This window comes from Triticum urartu, chromosome 7, assembly GCF_003073215.2.
Source record: "Triticum urartu cultivar G1812 chromosome 7, Tu2.1, whole genome shotgun sequence".
Classification (NCBI taxonomy): domain Eukaryota; kingdom Viridiplantae; phylum Streptophyta; class Magnoliopsida; order Poales; family Poaceae; genus Triticum; species Triticum urartu.
In genome coordinates, this window is record NC_053028.1 from 221,748,393 (window position 1) to 221,769,616 (window position 21,224).

General features: G+C 45.8%; 1 protein-coding gene and 1 non-coding gene across 2 annotated transcripts; one reads left to right on the forward strand and one right to left on the reverse strand.

The window, feature by feature from the left end:
- Positions 1-15,375: 15,375 nt before the first annotated feature.
- On the reverse strand, positions 15,376-16,870 carry LOC125522945. Its single transcript, XM_048687985.1, has 2 exons — positions 16,528-16,870; positions 15,376-16,218 (listed from the first exon to the last, which is right to left on the reverse strand). Exon 2 carries the CDS (start codon positions 16,152-16,154, stop codon positions 15,711-15,713), a length of 444 nt encoding a protein of 147 aa, XP_048543942.1. The 5' UTR covers positions 16,155-16,218; positions 16,528-16,870; the 3' UTR covers positions 15,376-15,710.
- A 787-nt stretch (positions 16,871-17,657) lies between these two features.
- Positions 17,658-17,808, forward strand: LOC125526072. The gene has a single exon (XR_007291539.1). It is a non-coding gene; the product is annotated as a U4 spliceosomal RNA (small nuclear RNA).
- Positions 17,809-21,224: the final 3,416 nt, after the last annotated feature.

Sequence of the window (21,224 nt, forward strand, 5' to 3'; positions counted from 1 at the left end):
CCGATGAGTCCGTGCAGATGACGCAACCAAGCTCAGGAGGAGCCCGATGAAAATCTTGTCCTTTGTGTTATTTCGTTCTAGTTGATCAGTAGTGGAGCCCAGTTGGGGTCGATCGGGGACCTTTGTCGCATTTGGGGTTCTTCTTTTATTTTGGTTCCGTAGTCGGACCATGAGTGTATTTGATTGATGTAATGTTTATTCATGTAATTGGGTGAAGTGGCGATTGTAAGCCAACTATGTATCTCTTTCCCTTATGTATTACATGGGTTGTGTGAAGATTACCTCACTTGCGACATATGCCTTCAATGCGATTATGCCTCTAAGTCGTGCCTCGACACGTGGGAGATATAGTCGCATCGAGGGTGTTACAAAGGGCTAGAAGGGAAACTTCATGGATGGCAAATCAGTTGCCGCTCCAGTGAAGGAACCCAAGGTTGAACCTAAACCCGAGACTGAGTGCTTCTATTGTAAGGGGAACGGTCACTGGTAGCGGAATTACCCCAAATGCATGGTAGATAAGAAGGCTGGCAACTTCAACAAAGTATATACGTGTTATTAATGTGTACCTCACTAGTACTCCTAGTAGCACCTGGGTATTGGATACTGATTCAGTTGCTATTATTGGTGACTTGAAGCAAAAGCTACGGACTAAACGGAGACTGGCTAAGGGCGAGGTGACGATGTGTGTTGGAAGTGTTTCCAAAGTTGATGAGATCACCATCGCACGCTCCATCTACCTTCGGGATTAGTATTGAACCTAGATAAATGTTATCAGGTGTCTACGTTGAGCATGAATATAATTAGATCATGTTCATTGCAATACGGTCATTCATTTAAGTTAGAGAATAATGGTTATTCTGTTTACATGAATGACACCTTTCATGGTCATGCACCCTATGTGAATGGTTCATTGAATCTAGGTCATGGTAATACACATGTTCACGCCAAAAGATGTAGAGTTAATAATGATAGTACCACTTTCTTGTGGCACTGCTGCTTAGGTCATATTGGCGTAAGATGCATGAAGAAACTCCATGCTGATGGATGTTTGAAGTCACTTGATTTTGAATCGCTTGACACATGCGAGCCATGTCTCATGGGCAGGATGACTAAGACCCTGTCTTCAGGTACAATGAAACGGGCAAGTGACTTGTTGGAATTCATACATGCTGATGCGTGTGATCCAATGAGAATTGAAGCGTGCGGTGGATATCGCTATTTTCTCATCTTCACTGACGATTTGAGTAGATATAGGTATATTTACTTAATGAAGCACAGGTCTGAAACATTTGAAAAGTTCAAGCGGTTTCAGAGTGAAGTTAAGAATCATCATAACAAAGAAGATCATGTTCCTACGATCTGATCAAAAGGGATTTTCTGAGTTATGAGTTTGGCAATCACTTAAGACATTGTGGAATTGTTTCATAGTTGAAGCCACCTGGAACACCGCAAGGTAATGGTGTGTCCGGACGTCGTAATCGAACCCTATGAGATATGGTGCGAACTATGGTGTCTCTTACCAATCTACCGTTTTCGTTTTGAGGTTATGCGTTAGAGACAGCTGCATTCACTTTAGATAGGACACCATCTAAGTCCGTTGAGACGACATCGTATGAACATTGGTTTGGCAAGAAACCAAAGTTGTCGTTTCTTAATGTTTGGGGCTGCAATGCTTAAGGCTTCAGCCAGAGAAGCTCGAACCCAAAGTGGACAAACACATCTTCATAGGATACCCAAAGGTGAAAGTAGGGTATACCTTCTATCTCAGATCCGAGGGAAAATTGTTTGTCGCTAAGAACGGGTCCTTTCTCGAGAAGGAGTTTCTCTCGAAAGAATTGAGTGGGAGGAAGATAGAACTTGATAAGGTTGTCAAACCTTTATTTCAACCAGAGAGTGATGCAACACAGAAAGATGTTTTCTGTGGAGCCTACATCTGTTGAATAAGAAGTTAATGATAGTGATCATGAAGCTTTGAATCAAGTTGCTATCGAACCCCGTAGGTCGACAAGGATATGTACTACTCCTAAGTGGTACGGTAATCCTGTATTAGATATCATGTTGTTAGACAACAATGAACCTACGAGCTATGGAGAAGCGATGGTGTACCCGTATTCCGACAAATGGTTAGAAGCCATGAAATCCGAGATAGGATCCATATATCAGAACAAAGTATGGACTTTGGTGGACTTGCCCGATGATCGGCAAGCCATTGAGATAAATGGATCTTTAAGAAGAAGATGGACGTGGGCGGTAATGTTACCATCTATGAAGCTCGACTTGTGGGAAAGAGTCTTTTCACAAGTTCAAGGAGTTGACTACGATGAGAATTTCTCACCCGTAGCGATGCTTAAGTCCGTCGGAATCATGATAGCATTAGCTGTATTTTTCGATTATGAAATCTTACAGATGGATGTCAAAATAAGTGTTCTTACCAGTTTTCGTAAGAAAAGTTGTATGTGATACAATCAAAGTTTTGTCAATCCCAAGGATGCTAAAAGGTATGCTGGCTCCAGCGATCCTTCTATGGACTAGAGCAAGCATCTCGGAATCGGAATATATGTTTTGATGGAGTGATAAAAGCTTTTAGGTTTATACAATATTTGTTAGAAACTTGTATTTACAAGAAACTGAGTGGGAGCACTACAACATTTCTGATAAGTATATGTGGATGACATATTGTTGATCCGAAATAATGTAGAATTTCTGGAAAGCATAAACGGTTTGTTTGAAGAGTGATTTTCAAAGGAAGACCTGGATAAAGCTGCTTACATATTGGGCATCAAGATCTATAGAGATAGATCAACACGCCTGATGATACTTTCAAAGAACGCACACCTTGACATGTTTTTGAAGGAGTTCAAAATAGATCAGTCAAGGAAGGGGTTCTTACCTGAGTTGTAAGGTGTGAAGTTGAGTAAGACTCAAAGATTAACCACGGCAGAAGAAAGAGGAAGGACGAAGGTCGTCCCCTATGCTTTTGTCATAGGCTCTATACGGTATGCCATGTTGAAGTACCGCGCCTGATGTGTGCCTTGCCACATGTCTGGCAAGAGGGTACAAAGGTGATCTAGGAGTAGATCACCAGATAGCGGTCAAAATTATCCTTAGAGGAATAAGGAAATGTTTCTCGGTTATGGAGGTGATAAAGAGTTCGACGTAAAGAGTTACGTCGATGCAAGCTTAACACCTATCCGGATAGCTCTGAGTAGAGATACCGGATACATATAATGGAGCAACAATTTGGAATAGCTCCAAGTGGAATGTGGTAGCAGCATCTACGATATAAAGTTTTTGTGAAATACATAGGGATCTGAATATGGCAAGACCCGTTGACTACAACCTCTCTCACAAGCATAACATGATCAAACCCAGAACTCTGTGAGTGTTAATCACATGGCGATGTGAACTAGATTATTGACTCTAGTGCAAGTGGGAGACTGTTGGAAATATGCCCTAGAGGCAATAATAAATTAGTTATTATTATTATATTTCATTGTTCATGATAATCGTTTATTATCCATGCTAGAATTGTATTGATAGGAAACTCAGATACATGTGTGGATACATAGACAACAACATGTCCCTAGTAAGCCTCTAGTTGACTAGCTCGTTGATCAATAGATGGTTACGGTTTCCTGACCATGGACATTGGATGTCGTTGATAACGGGATCACATCATTAGGAGAATGATGTGATGGACAAGACCCAATCCTAAGCCTAGCACAAAGATCATGTAGTTCGTTTGCTAAAGCTTTTCTAATGTCAAGTATCATTTCCTTAGACCATGAGATTGTGCAACTCCCGGATACCGTAGGAGTGCTTTGGGTGTGCCAAACGTCACAACGTAACTGGGTGGCTATAAAGGTCCACTACAGGTATCTCCGAAAGTGTCTGTTGGGTTGGCACGAATCGAGACTGGGATTTGTCACTCCGTGTAAACGGAGAGGTATCTCTGGGCCCACTCGGTAGGACATCATCATAATGTGCACAATATGATCAAGGAGTTGATCACGGGATGATGTGTTACGAAACGAGTAAAGAGACTTGCCTGTAACGATATTGAACAAGGTATCGGGATACCGACGATCGAATCTCGGGCAAGTATCATACCGATGGACAAAGGGAATTGTATACGGGATTGATTAAGTCCTTGACATCGTGGTTCATCCGATGAGATCATCGTGGAACATGTGGGAGCCAACATGGGTATCCAGATCCCGCTATTGGTTATTGACCGGAGAGTTGTCTCGGTCATGTCTGCATGGTTCCCGAACCCGTAGGGTCTACACACTTAAGGTTCGACGATGCTAGGGTTATAGGGAAAGTATGTACGCGGTTACCGAATGTTGTTCGGAGTCCCGGATGAGATCCCGGACGTCACGAGGAGTTCCGGAATGGTCCGTAGGTAAAGATTAATATATAGGAAGTATGGTTTTGGCCACCGGAAGTGTTTCGGGCATCACCGATAGTGTACCGGGACCACCGGGAGGGTCCCGGTGGTCCACCAAGTGGGGCCACCAGCCCCGGAGGGCTGCATGGGCCAAGTGTGGGAGGGGACCAGCCCCAGGTGGGCTGGTGCGCCCCCCCACCAAGGCCCAAGGTGCAAGGAAGAGTGGAAGGGGGCAAACCCTAGGCTCAGATGGGCCTAAGGCCCACCTAGTGGTGCGCCCCCCTCTCTCCCCCCTTGGCCGCCCCCCTAGATGGGATCTAGGGCTGGCCGCCACCCCTAGGGGTGGAAACCTAGGTGGGGGAGCAGCCCCTCCCCTCCCCTATATATACTTGAGGTTTTGGGCTGCCATAGAGACGATTCAATCTCCTTCTTGGCGCAGTCCTACCCCTCTCCCTCCTCGTCTCTTGCGGTGCTTGGAGAAGCCCTGCTGGAGTACCATGCTCCTCCACCACCACCACACCGTCGTGCTGCTGCTGGATGGAGTCTTCCCCAACCTCTCCTTCCCCCCTTGCTAGATCAAGGCGTAGGAGACGTCACCGGGCTGTACGTGTGTTGAACACGGAGGTGCCGTCCGTTCGGCAGTAGGATCATCGGTGATTTGGATCACGACGAGTACGACTCCATCAACCCCGTTCACTTGAACGCTTCCGCTTAGCGATCTACAAGGGTATGTAGATGCACTCTCCTTCCCCTCGTTGCTAGATTACTCCATAGATTGATCTTGGTGATGTTGGGGAACGTATAATTTCAAAAAAATTCCTACGCACACGCAAGATCATGGTGATGCATAGCAACGAGAGGGGAGAGTGTGATCTACGTACCCTTGTAGATCGACAACGGAAGCATTTGGTTGATGTAGTCGTACGTCTCCACGGCCCGACCGATCAAGCATCGAAACTACGGCACCTCCGAGTTCTAGCACACATGCAGCTCGATGACGATCCCCGGACTCCGATCCAGCAAAGTGTCGGGGAAGAGTTCCGTCAGCACGACAGCGTGGTGACGATCTTGATGTACTACCGTCGCAGGGCTTCGCCTAAGTACCGCTAAATATTATCGAGGATTATGGTGGAAGGGGGCACCGCACACGGCTAAGAATATGATCACGTGGATCAACTTGTGTCTAGGGGTGCCCCCTGCCCCCGTATATAAAGGAGCAAGGGAGGAAGGCCGGCCGGCCCCTATAGGCGCGCCAGGAGGAGTCCTCCTCCTAGTAGGAGTAGGACTCCTACTAGGAGGGGGAAAAAGTGGGGAGGGAGAGGGAAAGGGGGGCGCGCCACCCCTCTCCTAGTCCAATTCGGACCAGGGGGAGGAGGCGCACGGACCACCCTGGCTGCCCCTCTCTCTCTCCACTAAGGCCCATATGGCCCATTACTTCTCCCGGGGGTTCCGGTAACCCTCCGGCTCTTCCTTCTCCGAAATCACCCGGAACACTTCCGGTGTCCGAATATAGCCGTCCAATATATCAATCTTTATGTCTCGACCATTTCGAGACTCCTCGTCATGTCCGTGATCACATCCGGGACTCCGAACTAACTTCGGTACATCAAAACTCATAAACTCATAATATAACTGTCATCGAAACCTTAAGCGTGCGGACCCTACGGGTTCGAGAACAATGTAGACATGACCGAGACACGTCTCCGGTCAATAACCAATAGCGGAACCTGGATGCTCATATTGGCTCCTACATATTCTACGAAGACCTTTATCGGTCAGACCGCATAACAACATACGTTGTTCCCTTTGTCATCGGTATGTTACTTGCCCGAGATTCGATCGTCGGTATCTCAATACCTAGTTCAATCTCGTTACCGGCAAGTCTCTTTACTCGTTCCGTAATACATCATCTCGCAACTAACTCATTAGTTGCAATGCTTGCAAGGCTTATGTGATGTGCATTACCGAGAGGGCCCAGAGATACCTCTCCGACAATCGGAGTGACAAATCCTAATCTCGAAATACGCCAACCCAACATGTACCTTTGGAGACACCTGTAGAGCACCTTTATAATCACCCATTACGGTTGTGACGTTTGGTAGCACACAAAGTGTTCCTCCGGCAAACGGGAGTTGCATAATCTCATAGTCATAGGAACATGTATAAGTCCTGAAGAAAGCAATAGCAACATACTAAACGATCGGGTGCTAAGCTAATGGAATGGGTCATGTAAATCAGATCATTCACCTAATGATGTGATCCCGTTAATCAAATAACAACTCTTTGTTCATGGTTAGGAAACATAACCATCTTTGATTAACGAGCTAGTCAAGTAGAGGCATACTAGTGACACTCTGTTTGTCTATGTATTCACACATGTATTATGTTTCCGGTTAATACAATTCTAGCATGAATAATAAACATTTATCATGATATAAGGAAATAAATAATAACTTTATTATTGCCTCTAGGGCATATTTCCTTCAGTCTCCCACTTGCACTAGAGTCAATAATCTAGATTACACAGTAATGATTCTAACACCCATGGAGCCTTGGTGCTGATCATGTTTTGCTCGTGGAAAAGGCTTAGTCAACGGGTCTGCAACATTCAGATCCGTAGGTATCTTGCAAATCTCTATGTCTCCCACCTGGACTAGATCCCGGATGGAATTGAAGCGTCTCTTGATGTGCTTGGTTCTCTTCTAAAATTTGGATTCCTTTGCCAAGGCAATTGCACCAGTATTGTCACAAAAGATTTTCATTGGACCCGATGCACTAGGTATGACACCTAGATCGGATATGAACTCCTTCATCCAGACTCCTTCATTTGCTGCTTCCGAAGCAGCTATGTACTCCGCTTCACATGTAGATCCCGCCACAACGCTTTGTTTAGAACTGCACCAACTGACAGCTCCACCGTTTAATGTAAACACGTATCCGGTTTGCGATTTAGAATCGTCCGGATCAGTGTCAAAGCTTGCATCAACATAACCTTTTACGATGAGCTCTTTGTCACCTCCATATATGAGAAACATATCCTTAGTCCTTTTCAGGTATTTCAGGATGTTCTTGACCGCTGTCCAGTGATCCACTCCTGGATCACTTTGGTACCTCCCTGCTAGACTTATAGCAAGGCACACATCAGGTCTGGTACACAGCATCGCATACATGATAGAGCCTATGGCTGAAGCATAGGGAACATCTTTCATTTTCTCTCTATCTTCTGCAGTGGTCGGGCATTGAGTCTTACTCAATTTTACACCTTGTAACACAGGCAAGAACCCTTTCTTTGCTTGATCCATTTTGAACTTCTTCAAAACTTTGTCAAGGTATGTGCTTTGTGAAAGTCTAATTAAGCGTCTTGATCTATCTCTATAGATCTTAATGCCTAATATGTAAGCAGCTTCACCGAGGTCTTTCATTGAAAACTCCAATTAGTAATATGTCATCCACATATAATATCAGAAATGCTACAGAGCTCCCACTCACTTTCTTGTAAATACAGGCTTCTCCAAAAGTCTGTATAAAACCAAATGCTTTGATCACACTATCAAAGCGTTTATTCCAACTCCGAGAGGATTGCACCAGTCCATAAATGGATTGCTGGAGCTTGCACACTTTGTTAGCTCCCTTTGGATTGACAAAACCTTCTGGTTGCATCATATACAACTCTTCTTCCAGAAATCCATTCAGGAATGCAGTTTTGACATCCATCTGCCAAATTTCATAATCATAAAATGCGGCAATTGCTAACATGATTCGGACAGACTTAAGCATCGCTACGGGTGAGAAGGTCTCATCGTAGTCAATCCCTTGAACTTGCCGAAAACCTTTTGCGACAAGTCGAGCTTTGTAGACAGTAATATTACCGTCAGCGTCAGTCTTCTTCTTGAAGATCCATTTATTCTCAATTGCTTGTCGATCATCGGGCAAGTCAACCAAAGTCCATACTTTGTTCTCATACATGGATCCCATCTCAGATTTCACGGCTTCAAGCCATTTTGCGGAATCTGGGCTCACCATCGCTTCTTCATAGTTCGTAGGTTCATCATGATCTAGTAGCATGACTTCCAGAACAGGATTACCGTACCACTCTGGCGCGGATCTCACTCTGGTTGATCTACGAGGTTCAGTAGTATCTTGTTCTGAAGTTTCATGATCATCATCATTAGCTTCCTCACTAACTGGTGTAGGTGTCACAGAAACAGGTTTTTGTGATGTACTACTTTCCAATAAGGGAGTAGGTACAGTTACCTCGTCAAGTTCTACTTTCCTCCCACTCACTTCTTTCGAGAGAAACTCCTTCTCCAGAAAGTTTCTGAATTTAGCAACAAAAGTCTTGCCTTCGGATCTGTGATAGAAGGTGTATCCAATAGTTTCCTTTGGATATCCTATGAAGACACATTTCTCCGATTTGGGTTCGAGCTTATCAGGTTGAAACTTTTTCACATAAGTATCGCAGCCCCAAACTTTCAGAAACGACAACTTTGGTTTCTTGCCAAACCACAGTTCATAAGGCGTCGTCTCAACGGATTTTGATGGTGCCCTATTTAACGTGAATGCGGCCGTCTCTATAGCGTATCTCCAAAACGATAGCGGTAAATCAGTAAGAGACATCATAGATCGCACCATATCTAGTAAAGTACGATTACGACGTTCGGACACACCATTACGCTGTGGTGTTCCGGGTGGCGTGAGTTGCGAAACTATTCCACAATTTTTCAAATGTACACCAAACTCGTAACTCAAATATTCTCCTCCACGATCAGATCGTAGGAATTTTATTTTCTTGTTACGATGATTTTCAACTTCACTCTGAAATTCTTTGAACTTTTCAAATGTTTCAGACTTGTGTTTCATTAAGTAGATATACCCATATCTGCTTAAGTCATCTGTGAAGGTGAGAAAATAACGATATCCGCCACGAGTCTCAACGTTCATCGGACCACATACATCTGTATGTATGATTTCTAACAAATCTGTTGCTCTCTCCATAGTATCGGAGAACGGTGTTTTTGTCATCTTACCCATAAGGCACGGTTCGCAAGTACCAAGTGATTCATAATCAAGTGGTTCCAAAAGCCCATCAGTATGGAGTTTCTTCATGCGCTTTATACCGATATGACCCAAACGGCAGTGCCACAAATAAGTTGCACTATCATTATCAACTCTGCATCTTTTGGCTTCAACACTATGAATATGTGTGTCACTACTATCGAGATTCAATAAAAATAGACCACTCTTTAAGGGTGCATGACCATAAAAGATATTACTCATATAAATAGAACAACCATTATTCTCAGATTTAAATGAATAACCGTCTCGCATCAAACAAGATCCAGATATAATGTTCATGCTTAATGCTGGCACCAAATAACAATTATTTAGGTCTAATATTAATCCCGAAGGTAGATGTAGAGGTAGCGTGCCGACTGCGATCACATCAACTTTGGAACCGTTTCCCACACGCATCGTCACCTCATCCTTAGCCAATATTCGCTTAATCCGTAGTCCCTGTTTCGAGTTGCAAATATTAGCAACAGAACCAGTATCAAATACCCAGGTGCTACTGCGAGCATTAGTAAGGTACACATCAATAACATGTATATCACATATACCTTTGTTCACCTTGCCATCCTTCTTATCTGCCAAATACTTGGGGCAGTTCCGCTTCCAGTGACCAGTCTTCTTGCAGTAGAAGCACTCAGTTTCAGGCTTAGGTCCAGGTTTGGGTTTCTTCTCTTGAGTAGCAACTTGCTTGCTGTTCTTTTTGAAGTTCCCCTTCTTCTTCCCTTTGCCCTTTTTCTTGAAACTAGTGGTCCTGTTGACCATCAACACTTGATGCTCCTTCTTGATTTCTACCTCGGTAGCTTTCAGCATTGCGAAGAGCTCGGGAATAGTCTTATTCATCCCTTGCATATTATAGTTCATCATGAAGCTCTTGTAGCTTGGTGGCCGTGATTGGAGAATTCTGTCAATGACGCAATCATCTGGAAGATTAACTCCCAATTGAATCAAGTGATTATTATACCCAGACATTTTGAGTATATGCTCACTGACAGAACTGTTCTCCTCCATCTTGCAGCTATAGAACTTATTGGAGACTTCATATCTCTCAATCCGGGCATTTGCTTGAAATATTAACTTCAAATCCTGGAACATCTCATATGCTCCATGACGTTCAAAACGTCGTTGAAGTCCCGATTCTAAGCCGTAAAGCATGGCACACTGAACTATCGAGTAGTCATTAGCTTTGCTCTGCCAGACGTTCATAATATCTGGTGTTGCTCCAGCAGCAGGCCTGGCACCCAGCGGTGCTTCCAGGACGTAATTCTTCTGTGCAGCAATCAGGATAATCCTCAAGTTACGGACCCAGTCCGTGTAATTGCTACCATCATCTTTCAACTTTGCTTTCTCAAGGAACGCATTAAAATTCAATGGAACAACAGCACGAGCCATCTATCTACAATCAAGCATAAACAAGCAAGATACTATCAGGTACTAAGTTTCATGATAAATTTAGGTTCAATTAATTTACTTAAAGAACTCCCACTTAGATAGACATCCCTCTAATCCTCTAAGTGATTACTTGATCCAAATCAACTAAACCATGTCCGATCATCACGTGAGATGGAGTAGTTTCATTGGTGAACATCACTATGTTGATCATATCTACTATATGATTCACGCTCGACCTTTCGGTCTCCGTGTTCCGAGGCCATATCTGTATATGCTTGGCTCGTCAAGTATAACCTGAGTATTCCGCGTGTGCAACTGTTTTGCACCTGTTGTATTTGAACGTAGAGCCTATCACACCCGATCATCACGTGGTGTCTCAGCACGAAGAACTTTCGCAATGGTGCATACTCAGGGAGAACACTTCTTGATAATTAGTGAGAGATCATCTTATAATGCTACCGTCAATCAAAGCAAGATAAGATGCCTAAAAGATAAACATTACATGCAATCAATATAAGTGATATGATATGGCCATCATCATCTTGTGCTTGTGATCTCCATCTTCGAAGCACCGTCGTGATCACCATCGTCACCGGCGCGACACCTTGATCTCCATCGTAGCATCGTTGTCGTCTCGCCAATCTTATGCTTCCACGACTATCGCTACCGCTTAGTGATAAAGTAAAGCATTACAGCGCGATTGCATTGCATACAATAAAGCGACAACCATATGGCTCCTGCCAGTTGCCGATAACTCGGTTACAAAACATGATCATCTCATACAATAAAATTTAGCATCATGTCTTGACCATATCACATCACAACATGCCCTGCAAAAACAAGTTAGACGTCCTCTACTTTGTTGTTGCAAGTTTTACGTGGCTGCTACGGGCTTAAGCAAGAACCAATCTTACCTACGCATCAAAACCACAACGATAGTTTGTCAAGTTGGTGCTATTTTAACCTTCGCAAGGACCGGGCATAGCCATACTCGGTTCAACTAAAGTTGGAGAAACTGTCACCCGCAAGCCACCTATGTGCAAAGCACGTCGGGAGAACCGATCTCGCGTAAGCGTACGCGTAATGTCGGTCCGGGCCGCTTCGTCCAACAATACCGCCGAACCAAAGTATGACATGCTGGTAAGCAGTATGACTTATATCGCCCACACTCACTTGTGTTCTACTCGTGCATATAACATCAACATATAAAACTTAGGCTCGGATGCCACTGTTGGGGAACGTAGTAATTTCAAAAAAATTCCTACGTACACGCAAGATCATGGTGATGCATAGCAACGAGAGGGGAGAGTGTGATCTACGTACCCTTGTAGACCGACAGCGGAAGCGTTAGCACAACGCGGTTGATGTAGTCGTACGTCTTCATGGCACGACCGATCAAGCACCGAAACTACGACACCTCCGAGTTTTAGCACACGTTCAGCTTGATGACGATCCCCGGACTCCGATCTAGCAAAGTGTCGGGGAAGAGTTCCGTCAGCACGACAGCGTAGTGACGATCTTGATGTACTTCCGTCGCAGGGCTTCGCCTAAGCACCGCTACAATATTATCAAGGATTATGGTGGAAGGGGGCACCGCACACGGCTAAGAATATGATCACGTGGATCAACTTGTGTGTCTAGGGGTGCCCCCTGCCCCCGTATATAAAGGATCAAGGGGAGGAGGCCGGCCGGCCCCTATGGTGCGCCAAGGAGGAGTCCTCCTCCTAGTAGGAGTAGGACTCCTACTAGGAGGGGGAAAGAAGTTGGGAGGGAGAAGGAAAGGGGGGCGCCGCCCCCCTCTCCTAGTCCAATTTGGACCAGGGGGGAGGAGGCGTGCGGCCCACCTTTGGCTGCCCTTCTCTCTCTCCACTAAGGCCCATATGGCCCATTACTCCTCCCCGGGGGTTCCGGTAACCCTCTGGCTCTTCGGTTTTCTCTGAAATCATCCGGAACACTTCCGGTGTCCGAATATAGCCGTCCAATATATCAATCTTTATGTCTCGACCATTTCGAGACTCCTCGTCATGTCCGTGATCACATCCGGGACTCCAAACTAACTTCGGTACATCAAAACTCATAAACTCATAATATAACTGTCATCGAAACCTTAAGCGTGCGGACCCTACGGGTTCGAGAACAATGTAGACATGACCGAGACACGTCTCCGGTCAATAACCAATAGTGGAACCTGGATGCTCATATTGGCTCCTACATATTCTACGAAGATCTTTATCGGTCAGACCGCATAACAACATACGTTGTTCCCTTTGTCATCGGTATGTTACTTGCCCGAGATTCGATCGTCGGTATCTCAATACCTAGTTCAATCTCGTTACCGGCAAGTCTCTTTACTCGTTCCGTAATACATCATCTCGCAACTAACTCATTAGTTGCAATGCTTGCAAGGCTTATGTGATGTGCATTACCGAGAGGGCCCAGAGATACCTCTCCGACAATCGGAGTGACAAATCCTAATCTCGAAATACGCCAACCCAACATGTACCTTTGGAGACACCTGTAGAGCACCTTTATAATCACCCATTTACGTTGTGACGTTTGGTAGCACACAAAGTGTTCCTCCGGCAAACGGGAGTTGCATAATCTCATAGTCATAGGAACATGTATAAGTCATGAAGAAAGCAATAGCAACATACTAAACGATCGGGTGCTAAGCTAATGGAATGGGTCATGTCAATCAGATCATTCAACCTAATGATGTGATCCCGTTAATCAAATAACAACTCTTGTTCATGGTTAGGAAACATAACCATCTTTGATTAACGAGCTAGTCAAGTAGAGGCATACTAGTGACACTCTGTTTGTCTATGTATTCACACATGTATTATGTTTCCGGTTAATACAATTCTAGCATGAATAATAAACATTTATCATGATATAAGGAAATAAATAATAACTTTATTATTGCCTCTAGGGCATATTCCTTCAGGTGATGCGTAGAAAATTTTGAATTTCTGCTACGTTTCCCAACAAGGTCGTCGGCGGCGATCTCGTGCGCCCTGTGAGGTCGGCGACGAAGTTCTCGTGCGCCCTGCTGTAAGATCCGCGGCGGCGAGATCGCACCTCCCCTATCTCGTGCGTCTGCAGCGATCGTATGTCGAGGGGAATCGGGATCGAGAGGAGTCTACGTGGATTTTTTTAGCGCGTGGGTAGGAGGGAAGACGAAAAAAACCAGCGAAATAAAACCGACGAAAATGGTGGGACGAAAATAAATCCGAAACGGAGACTACCAACTGAGACATGTTTTCCTTGGGTTTTCGCGGCTGAGGGGGAGGTGGGAGGAAATACCAAAGAAGTAACAAAAAAGACCGGGTGGGACGAAAATAAAACCCGAAACACGGACTACCAACTGAGACATTAGGAGTAGAGATAAATAACATGTATTATTTATTAAATACCAAGGCTGGAGCTAGGGGCCGGTCGGCTGGGCCAAAATTTTGGTTGGTTGCATGTGAGCCATCCAGATCGAGTATTGTTGGTCGTCTGATCCTTTCCCCTTTCTTCCCAAACGTGCATTATATCTCGCACACGCTGCACGAGAAATCGCCGCCCAACTGGTGGGATCCTGAGGGTCGTTGCCTCTGTCATCCATCTCCATCGATATTTGCCCTCCTACAACACCCGTCTTCGACGGGCGTGCTCAGCCATGGCTGCTTGCAGCTCCTGCTGTGAATGGTCGGAGTTGTGCCAACGCTGACATGAAGCCTCGTCCGGCAACGATTTCAGCTCTGCTCAATGCAGTTGCAGCATCGGGTGCACAGCCCCTGTCGCACTCGCCGTTGACGCTCACCACACTGGTTGCAGCACAGATTGTGCGCTACTCGCCCAAAAGTATAACTCCCATTGATGTAGCAAAAATTTCAGCTGGTTCCAACAATTCTGCTTGCCAGTTGCAGCTTTTTGCCCTTGCCAGCGGTGTGGTCGATTCCATAAAAAATGCAGTCAATTCTAGAAAAAAATGTCGATTGCAGGAAAAACGACCTTGCTGGCTGGCTGGTTCCGGCAATAGTCGTGTGTGGTCGCAACTTCTCGTCCGCCAGTTCCAGCAAAATGACATGCCGGTTGCACATCGGTGGCCGGTAGCTACTGGTCGTTGTCGACTCATGCAACATGGGTACGGCCGGGTCCTAGGAACCATGGCCACCGGTCGCAACATCTGTAAATGACAATATTCCCTATTATTTCAATAAGTCTTCCGTTGGTTGTAACTAATCCCGCTGCTGTGGAATTCCTGGTCACCAATTTGTTGCCTCTGTCGAGGAGGCGGCGACCATGGAGGAGAGCTCGTATGGACGGGGCACGTCGAAGGGGTTGCGATTGCGGCGTGGCTGGGCTAGATCTGTGTGTGTGTGGGGGGGGGGGGGCTACCAGAGAGAGAGAGAAAATCGAGAGGAGGAAGAGATAATAGGGGTAAGGAGACGTGTTTGGGCCCGTAACTCACGTGAGCGAGCGCTTGGGCCGGTCGACAATCATTTACCAAAAAAAATTCACAGATTCCAACATCTAGTTTTGTTTCTATCATGACAAGAATGTGTGTACAACACAAACTATATCAATTAGTAACAGTAGCCGCCAGTGCAGTTAAGTCACCTAAGGCCACAGCCACCTTGTTATCCAAAACGAGTGGAAGAACATACAACTAGGCATGATGGCATATGCTCATCATAATCTCTAAAAAACATGCTCATGCTCACAGACACGAAGCATCTAGGAGTAGATTCTAGACGTACGTTTGACGATCCATGCAACAAAGTACTGCTAGTAGAGTAGTGCTAGTAACATAAAAGTAAAAGACCAGCATCAGTAGCACATCCTATCAATGCCCATTTGCTAAACCCACCGATCACACACTGACACTTACTCCCGCCTCGGCTGCCCGCCGGGGAGTAGAGTTCTTCCGGCGGCTTCCGTTTCGCCGGAACCCGTTCGATTTCGTCCTCACGTCGTCACCGTCTTTGTCGCCGACGTCCTCAACCGACTCGGAGCTTCGCTTCACCTGCAGACGCCGCTGGCGCCGCCGCGGCCTCTTCATCGCTCCGTCAGGAACTTTACCGCCAACCGTGCCGTCGGCACCCTTGGTTGGCACGACCGGTTTCACGCTGTCTGCGGCCTCCGCGACCTTGGCGATGTCCTCCACTTCTTCGCCGGCTCCGTCGTCCCCGAGAGGCTTCAGAGGACTGCCGCTCCTCTTGTGGTCGGTCGGAGCGGCCTCTTCGCTGCCACTGCCGTCGTCGTCGTCCCTCGCATCCTCAGCGGATTTCTTGGCCTTCCCTCTAGGCTTACCCATGGCAGGGCAGAGCGAAAAAACCAACTTGAGAAGGGGACTTGCTGGTTGGTCAGGGGCACTAGAACTGCAAAGTGGCCAAAGAAATCAAGTCAAGAGCAGGTGGAGACGTTTATCTGAACATGCCGAAGGAAGTGTCCTTTGATCAACCAGCTGGTTTCAGTGCCCATTCCAGCATTTAGCAGAGCATATATACTGAGATGCGAGAGCTGAAAGTGGAGCTACAGGATATGAATATCGACCCAATAATGAAGCTAAGAATCAACGGCACATCAATCCTAGAAGAGCGCAAGGACATGTACACCGAGAGAATCTCATAGCAAGGCACACCGGAGCAACAGGAACAAGAACACGGAACGCTGAGGTAAGAACAGACCTCTGTTTTACGATGCCCGAGTCCCAGGCGACATCAGCTTATCTCGAGAAGTCCCCGGCTCCGGTGGCTCCGAAACAATCCCGCACGGGCACAGCTACACGAAGACGGGGTGGATACTACTAGTACCAGTGGGAGATGGTGCGGTGAATCTTCAGGTTGGTGGGCATTGAGATATTGGCAGCAGCAGGTGAGAGGGAGAGCACGCAGGAAAGAGTGGCAAAGCAAACAAGCGGCGGCAGCGGGAGGGCGCACTGTTGTGGGTGAGGGAGTAGGTTCTCTTCACTCTTGAGCTCTCCCTACAACAGGTCCATGTCATCGGAAAGGCGAGGTGGCTCCCCCAGCCGGCAATCCCGCGACAAATCTCACCGGATTTTTAACCACTTGCTGCCGTACGCCCCCTTGCTGTTACGTACGCCGATCACTCACACTCACGCTCACAGGCAGCTGCGCTCGCTTCCGACACACGGAAAGGCAGAGCCCAGCGCGCGCGCGGCGACCGGGTCGTGCTCGTGCCTGGCCTGACCCCTTGTGGTATAGACTTCGCCGTCACTCCACCGGTCGCCGGTGCGCCACAACGACGCGTACTCACCGGTCAGTGTACAAGTGGCTTTGCTCTGCCGCTGTCAGAGTCGCCTCACCTGGCTGGCCAGCAGCGGGTGCTAGATGCTCGATCTCCGTCGTGCTTACACGAGAAGTTTGAGAGGGTGGAGGGTTTCAGTTGAGTTCACCGTGGACTGGAACGGGGGATGGGCAGGCCACGCGTTGTCTGCTGCTGTCGCCGACAGCCGCAGCAGCAGCAGAATCACGTAGCTTTGCTCTTTTCTCGTTCGTGATGCACTGATGCTACATTTTCAGACGGCCACACGTGCACGAAGGCGATATCTCGCTTTTCATTTTCAGCGTAGCGGATCGCGCACGCCAGCAGCGGTGGCAGAGGAACACGATGCCTGCCTTGGACGCGGCCCATTCGCCTGCGGCGCTGCCTCGTCCGGGACGCGGCCCATGAGAGGAGAGCCGGTACGGCAGGCAGGGTCGCTGCGTTTATGTCTTTTGTCCCACATCGGTTGGCGACCGAGGAAGGAGAGGTGGAGGAGGTGATAAGACCACGGGGTGGGCGCACGTTGGGAAGCATCTTTGCGCTTGGGGCAATGACGCAGTTAGTGAGGTTATACACAGGTGTGTCAATTGCTGGTTGAAAACTATTTCCAAACCCCCTCTTTGGCCCTTTGGGGCCATTGAGAATTTCTGAAAGGGCTCCTTTCCTTTGGGGAGGGTAAAGTCCTACAATCCTAAATTATAATATTTTAGGTGCTTTTGAATATATATTTTAACGATAAATTGCTGAAATCCAACTTCAGATTTTTTTTAGGCATGGCAAATCTAATGTTATTGATGTTTGATGATGACAAGTTTATATTGATGTGGGATGATGACAGGTTTAATTTGCAAGCATGATAATTTTCTGATAAAAATTAAAATAAACTGAAATAGATAGTCATGCTCATCAACTAAAATTGCCATAGTTTGTCATGAAAAACATTTGATTTGCCATGTCTTAAAATCTGACGTTTGCTGGATATTAGAGTCCTATTTAATAAAAGGTCTCTCAACCAGCAAATGTCAGCTGAGAAATATGGCAAATACAAACAATTTGCATGGCAAATTATGTCGGACGAAGATGACAAGCATGGCAAATTTGTTTCAGTTCATTTTCTTTGTTAGGATTCGATGTGCTCGCAAACCGAATTTGTCGTCCCGTGACAATATAAGGTGCCATAAAAATGTTCGATTTGCCATCCTCTCCCAACAAAAGTCAACTGAATAGCATTACTGTTCAATTAAATATATACAATGTTACACTTGGAAGAAACAAAATAAACATTGCACTTTGAGGTTCTCTGTTATCAATTGAGCACCACTCAAATAGAAAAACAACAGTTCCAGTGATGATAAATCACATTTATAAATAGAAAAATGACCAAATTCATGTTAATTTGCGAGCTCATGTCAATGCTTTGCCTCCAACCATAGTAAGCCAAAAGGGAAGGACATTTCGTCTCCTGGTGGAGCTTGTTCCGCCGTTACTAAGAGCTTGTAAGTACGGATGACAATTGTCTCGTTCCTGCAAAAACATCATGCAGTACAAAAAACGTTTTTTGTACTGCATGATGTTTCATGAATAGATACAAAGTGTTTCCCTAAAGAAAGGTATGAACATATTTGATCCTCGCAATCTAATGCGGGGATGGGGTTGGGAAGGTCTACCCCATCCCATCCCCTGCTATGCCCCAAAATCATACGTGTATATGTAATGTTGTCTCTAGCGCATTATTGTTTGTGATTTGGCGTATAAAAGTTATTTTATTTTTATTATGCTATGTATATGTTACAAAAGCCAGGTGTTTTTGCATGTCCAAAAGATCATGAAAATATCACAATGTTGTTTCAGTTTGTCTTCTGAATGGGAACCTAATCCCTGAACCTGATGGGGATGGGGACGAGAAAGAAAGTGTCCCTGATTGCTAAATGGGGATGGGGATGGGAAGGCACTCTCTGGTGGGGAGCAGCCCCGCTGCCATCCATACTTGTAAGTTTTATTCCCATTGTTCTTCGTGACTACGGGTTGGTTTTGGGTTATGTCCAAGAACGTTGCTCTGCGTCATCCTCAGTGACAACGTTGTTTTCTTCGGCAGTCCCTTCTTTCAAGCATTTACGAGAAAGATCATCGCCCTAGTGTGGCAATGCCGGTACAATTGCCTGTCTAGACTAGGGTGAAGATCTACTATTACAATACTTTAACGCGATTTAGTCATTACATATATTGTAGGTATTTCAGTGCATGAATTTCTCAACGTTGACTATCGTTGATGAGAGCTATGATTGTGCAAAGATGATGAGTTCAACTACAACTTTTGAGATTTTTTTAGCCCTGGAGTTTTTTTTTGGTGATTTCTACTTAGTTTAACATTATCTTTTTGTGATTTCTACCATATTGTTATCCGGCTGTAAGAGCAATTCTAGCATAAATTGTCGAATTGGGGGTCACTAAAAACAATATGCAGTGCGCTTCGCAACATTTGGGAAGTTGTAGGGCCTGTGTGTAAACACAAAATCATAAAACCACAAACTTTCTTTTGCATTTTCTTGAAATTTGAAGTTAACATTAAGCCATTCATACAGTGGCTACACCGAAAGCAAACACGGAAACTAAACTAGAAATAGGCAGATTTTCAATAGGGGCCGAAATGCCTTCTGTTTACATATAATTTGTGACTTAAAAATGTCGTTAGGTGGCATTTGAAAATACTAAACACATGCAAAGTCGTTATTCGACATTGCTAACTATATACTAAATCAAGGCGGTTGTACCCCTCCTCATCGTCGTCGTTGAGGAGCTCGTCTAGGTCAGTGGCGGAGCCAGGATTGGAGCAAGCCCCGGGCCAAAAAAAAGATTTTTGCCCAAAGTTAAAAACTTGACGTTTATAAGGCTTTTAGCTACCACAAAAGATACCCAGACAAAATATGGCTCAATTGCATGAAAAATTAAGAATTTTAGCTCAATGCTTAACGATACAACAAAATAGGTAAAAACACATGAAGAACTACAAAGAATAGTATGTGATAAAAAAGAGTATCGAATCGATGGTTTGCTTCATCAGTGCCTCACATAACCTCATCATCGGTGGAAGAAGGGCCAACACCTTCAAGACATTAAAAGCAAAATTTCATAAGAGAAGGAGTAAACATCAAGTGAAACAATTATGATTGATATAAATCTAAAAACTCACCCCCTCAGTTGCTTGATTCCCTCCATCTGAAAAGATAAGTGTAGACACACTCGTTCCGGAGACCGGTGAAAAAATCTTTTCATCTTCTCTTTCTACAATATGAAATGAAATGGGCAATTAGATTAATATGAGTTCAATAATACACTAGATATATGACTTGATACATACACATTATTGCAATTAAATTTTACTTTGGAGTGATACACACTAAGACAGATTTCACACCGACATTGTAGAACATGATACAAGTGGAAGCATGAGGGGAAACCATCAAAAAAATATCAAGGTAGGTATGGCAGTCAAGAAGCTAGGCGCGTCGGGCGATTGGGCGAACAGCGCAGAGCCACACAGGAGGGTGGTACGGCGGTGGCCGAGACGCCGGTGGACGGCGGCGTCGGCGCAAGCGCTGGAGTTTGGACTTTGCAGATTGATCTTGTGTGTGTCGCGTGCGAGTTAGGTCAGCGGCGGCTACGCGGTCGTTGGCGTCTCCTGACAGATTCATGTGGGTTTTTCTTTCTTTGAGAAATCGACAGGTTCGTGTTGTGCGTGCGTCCGTCAGTTTCCTATTTTCCTGTCACATGCGTGCGCGAGTGGGAGGTCTCCTCGTGCGTGCGTCCCTTGGCATGCGGTGAGACAGCCCATGACGCTCTGGCCCTTCATTTTACTGGGCTGTACCCCGGGCCTGCAGAGTATCATACATATATAATAGCCTAGCAGAAATTCCATGCCCCGGGCCTGGGCCCTGGGTGCCCGGGGCCCAGCTCCGCCCCTGGTCTAGGTCATCACTATAGTAGGTTCGTCAGCTTTTCAATGACAGTTGAGCTCTTTTCTCGTGCTCGGCCTCCCCAAAGGAGCGGAGTGTGACGATCTCAATCTACACCTTTCTCCCCAAGCTCGTCAACTGGGGGC

What these genes read in the sequence shown, in the direction of transcription:
- LOC125522945 (XM_048687985.1), bottom strand. Translation starts at nt 16,154, where the DNA reads ATGGGTAAGCCTAGAGGGAAGGCCAAGAAATCCGCTGAGGATGCGAGG.